The sequence below is a fragment of the Cynara cardunculus genome, assembly GCF_001531365.2.
Source record: "Cynara cardunculus var. scolymus isolate 2C chromosome LG 3, CcrdV1, whole genome shotgun sequence".
Lineage (NCBI taxonomy): Eukaryota > Viridiplantae > Streptophyta > Magnoliopsida > Asterales > Asteraceae > Cynara > Cynara cardunculus.
Window position 1 is genome coordinate 35,050,867 of NC_037530.1, and position 4,473 is coordinate 35,055,339.

Sequence of the window (4,473 nt, forward strand, 5' to 3'; positions counted from 1 at the left end):
ATACACTCACCCTCTTGTAACCTATTTTTTTTTTTTAAATTATAATTTTAAATTTACACTTTATACCCCTATAATTAATTAATTAATTTACTTTACGTCATTTACTTTTAAATATTTCATTTTAATCATTTGTCAAATTAACATACATAATCGTATATAAATTAAAACATGTTTAAAAAATACATTTTTAWTTTAACAAGTTACACCATTATAATCGTCTCGTTAATACCTTCGAAATAAGTCTAATATTGAATAGTTTTTTATTTAATTATATTATTATATATTATATATACTGTGAAAAAAATATCTTTAATATTTACGATTTATACTTTTATAGTTATTTATTTATATATATACTATATATTTTGGGGTTAGACTGTCCAAATTGCACTGTATAATATGTTTTAAATTAATATGTTCTTGGGTTTTTTTAAAAAATATATATATATATACATGTATTAATTCAATCTTAATCTGAGATTTTGAACAAGAAAGAGGGTAAGCAGTTGAAATTTCATTCTAAAACTCATCTTTTTTTGTCTTTTCATGGCTTATGATATGTCAAATTTGTAGTTTTTTTATTGGTTTTAAGTGTTTATCTTAAAACTTAAGTTTCTTGGTTCTTTGCTCTTGATGTAAATCAAATACATTTGTGGAGTCGTTTAAATATGTTGGATTTTAAATATATTGGATTTTAAACTGTTATACAATTTTTTTCATCGATAGTCTGTAATTAGAACCATAACTCTTATTTATTCAAATTGTATTAATATATAAAGACCAAGTGTAACTTATATTATCGTTAAATCTTATCTTATAAAATTAATGAAACTTCAAAATCGTTAAAATTCATGGCTCCCGCTGCATTTTATGGGTACACAACTAGTATATTACTAAACCGCAAGGTCCAAAATTGTAGTTTACCCTTCCAGAAACATCCGGCAGCCAATATCCATATGTCTGAGACGGAATCCAACACATGGCAGACCACCGCAACAAATGAAACAACAATTGACTAGTCTATTTTCTCATGAACCCGCACCATACCTGATCATAACTCCTTAAACCCCACCGGCCTTCCCGGTCACCGGTTGCCTATAAAACCCTCTAGAACCTCTCTATCTTCTTCCTCAGTCAGTCCCTCCTCTACCTCTGCAACACCCATCTTCAAGTCACTTTTTATCTTCAACAAGCGTCATGGGTACGCGAATTTCCATGAATTATTTCACTTTTATTTTCTATTTCTTCTGATCTTGATCTAACGTAACTTGTTTTATTTTCATTTCAATTGTTTTGTTTCATGATGTTGTTCAGGCAAGATCAAGATCGGGATCAATGGTACGAGATCTTATATGCTTTTCACTTTTATAAAGATTTAATGTCTACCGTTGTTCTTCTGGGATGATTTGGTGTGTTTTAATCTGAACTAACATGCAGGGTTTGGAAGAATCGGTCGATTGGTGGCCAGAGTAGCTTTGCAGAGGGATGATGTTGAACTTGTTGCCGTTAACGATCCCTTTATCTCTGTGGACTACATGGTTTGTAACTTTGATCATTTTATGTTGAACTTGTTGCCGTTAAAGTAGCTTATGGTTTTTTTAAGTTTCAATTTCGATCGGTGTATGATTATTCCGAATTTGGTTCAGTAGACGATGGATCTGTGTATTTATAGTGTTTTTGATTTGATGTTATTAACTATTTGATCGAAATTTTGTTGCAGACATATATGTTTAAGTACGACAGTGTTCATGGTCATTGGAAGCATCATGAGCTTAAAGTGAAGGACGACAAAACCCTTCTTTTCGGTGAGAAGCCTGTGGCTGTTTTCGGTTCCAGGTGCACGATCGTCCAATTTTAGTAAAGTTCATGTATTGGTATGCTTTCTAAATTTAGGGTAATTTTATGGGCTATTTGTTGATTGATCTTTTGTTTTGTTCTAATTGAAGGAACCCTGAAGAGATCCCATGGGCCCAAACCGGAGCCGAGTACGTCGTGGAATCCACCGGAGTTTTTACCGACAAGGATAAGGCTGCTGCTCATCTGAAGGTATCTCATATGGAGAGTTTGATTTTGTTTTGTTGGTACTTTGAGTTTGGGATGAAAATTTCATCATATATACTATACTTCAAGGAACCTTTCGTTTGTCCGGTATGCACATGTACTAGAAACCAAAAAATATCGGACAGAATGAATGTTTACTAGGATGTAACTTAGTTTTCCATTTCCTTTTTGTGGTTTTGCCCAAATCGGAGTCTACTTCCTTGATCATTTAGTATCTTCTTCCCCTATATGTTTAGGGTGGTGCTAAAAAGGTGATCATTTCGGCTCCCAGTAAGGATGCACCCATGTTCGTCGTTGGTGTGAACGAGAAGGAATATAAGAAGGACCTGCACATCGTTTCGAATGCTAGTTGCACCACCAACTGCCTTGCCCCCCTTGCTAAGGTTCAATTACTCCGCCAATAATCACATTAATCAAGTTTCTTTTTTAGCTTGAAATTGGACTTAGTTTCTTTGAAACCATGGGTGTGCTGCAGGTTATAAATGATCGTTTTGGTATTGTTGAGGGTCTTATGACCACCGTGCACTCTATTACCGGTAGGTGTTCGAGTTTCTTGATCTGCAAATGTTCCTTTTTTTTATATTTCAAAGCTCTGATTTTGACACAGAGGGGTTCAAATAGCAACACCCATTTGGAGTTGTTGACTGACTGATTGATGTCATCGGTGTAATGTTTCAGCTACACAAAAGACTGTTGATGGACCATCAGCCAAGGACTGGAGAGGTGGAAGAGCTGCTTCATTCAACATCATTCCTAGTAGCACTGGTGCAGCTAAGGTATTTGGAAATTCAAGTTTCAATTTTTTTTCTGGAATTATGGGCAAAATTGTAACATTTGATCTTTTTGGGTCTTGATAGGCTGTAGGAAAGGTGCTCCCTCCGTTGAACGGGAAGTTGACGGGGATGTCCTTCCGTGTCCCAACTGTGGATGTATCCGTTGTCGATCTGACTGTCAGACTGGAAAAGTCTGCGACCTACGATCAAATCAAAGCCGCCATCAAGTAAGCAATGGTGATTCATTTGATTGGGGTTTATCTTGATGCAAGCAAGATGGTTGTAATGGTCTTGTTTGGATTGTTGTTATTAGGGAGGAATCAGAAGGAAAGCTGAAAGGGATCTTGGGTTACACCGATGAAGATCTGGTGTCCACAGACTTTGTGGGAGACAGCAGGTAAGGGAGGGATTCCTTTAAAAGGCAGCATCAACTTTGTGTGGTTGTGATGTAAAGAATAAGCAAGTGGTTTGGTGTGGTGACAGGTCGAGCATATTTGATGCAAAGGCAGGAATCGCGTTGAATGACAACTTTGTGAAGCTGGTTGCGTGGTATGACAACGAGTGGGGTTACAGGTACTGTTTCCATCCATCAAACGTTGTCGCTTTTATTAATTGGTTTCGTTTGAAAAGTGGGATGATGTTGAGGTTGTCTGATGCAGCTCCCGTGTGGTCGATCTGATTGTTCACATGGCGTCTGTGGAGTAAATTTTGGGAGAAAAATGGTGGTGAAGAATAGGAAGTGTAATAAAGTGGTGGGTAGTGTAGAAGCTACTACCTTTTGGCTGTGTGTATTGTTGGTTGGTGTTGTGTTGTTATTAGAACCTTGCTCTGCTATGCTGCATTGTAATTCTATACTTCATTTTGAGGTAATATTCTATCCTTCCGTTGCTTTTTTGCTTCTTGGTTCAAGGTTTTACCCAACATATTTGATTGCGTAGAAATCTACGTGTGAGTGATGAAAATACGACATCAAACACATCTTTTTTACGATTTGGTCTTGTTCGGATCGATATCAGGACTAGGTTTTAAGTTCTTGCGTAATTCAATTTAGTTGTAAGATTGATCGAAATCAAACTGACAGACAACGTCTTGTGTAATGGTTGGATTCACAAATTCCAGTTCACTGGTTCAAGATTAATGTGACGGTTGTGGAAAAGAGTAAGAGTAAGCGAGATGAGGTGAAGTGAGTAGAGTAGAGACTAATAATATCTGCTCATAATCATATATTTATTATGTTATGTAATGAAAAATATTCAAATATGTAATTGTTTTACCATGTTTTAACAAGTAGCATTCAAATCAATTTTATCATATTTTCCAATTCAATATTTTAGTGCACAACTTTAGGATGTAAAATAAACATAAACTATTCATCCACCACTTATTATAAGCGTGTGTGGATATATCTATACTATCTTATAAAGTATTTGGTTAAAATTCTTAAAAATTATTAAACTTGTTTATCTTTATTCGATTTTATTTCATATCTGAATTTTTGAAACTAACTGTAGATAAATACAATCAAATACATGATAGACAATTTATTTTAAATATAGAAAATTTAAAATATAATTAGTATAATCATTAAATTCTAACAGAATACTTAATTATTATCTTTATAAAATTTATAATATTAAAT

General features: G+C 34.5%; 1 protein-coding gene across 1 annotated transcript; it reads left to right on the forward strand.

The window, feature by feature from the left end:
- Positions 1-1,106: 1,106 nt before the first annotated feature.
- On the forward strand, positions 1,107-3,732 carry LOC112508820 (glyceraldehyde-3-phosphate dehydrogenase, cytosolic). The gene is made up of 12 exons (XM_025113608.1): positions 1,107-1,201; positions 1,315-1,338; positions 1,438-1,538; positions 1,721-1,836; positions 1,947-2,046; positions 2,298-2,444; positions 2,537-2,597; positions 2,740-2,837; positions 2,919-3,061; positions 3,148-3,231; positions 3,318-3,407; positions 3,494-3,732. The coding sequence occupies exons 1-12, from the start codon at positions 1,198-1,200 to the stop codon at positions 3,537-3,539; spliced, it is 1,014 nt and encodes a 337-aa protein (XP_024969376.1). The 5' UTR covers positions 1,107-1,197; the 3' UTR covers positions 3,540-3,732.
- The last annotated feature ends 741 nt before the right edge of the window (positions 3,733-4,473 follow it).

Bases quoted from the DNA above. Each gene is read 5' to 3' on its own strand.
- LOC112508820 (XM_025113608.1), top strand. The intron at 1,339-1,437 runs GTACGAGATCTT...ACTAACATGCAG, and splicing joins GATCAAGATCGGGATCAATG to GGTTTGGAAGAATCGGTCGA. The intron at 1,539-1,720 runs GTTTGTAACTTT...ATTTTGTTGCAG, and splicing joins TTATCTCTGTGGACTACATG to ACATATATGTTTAAGTACGA.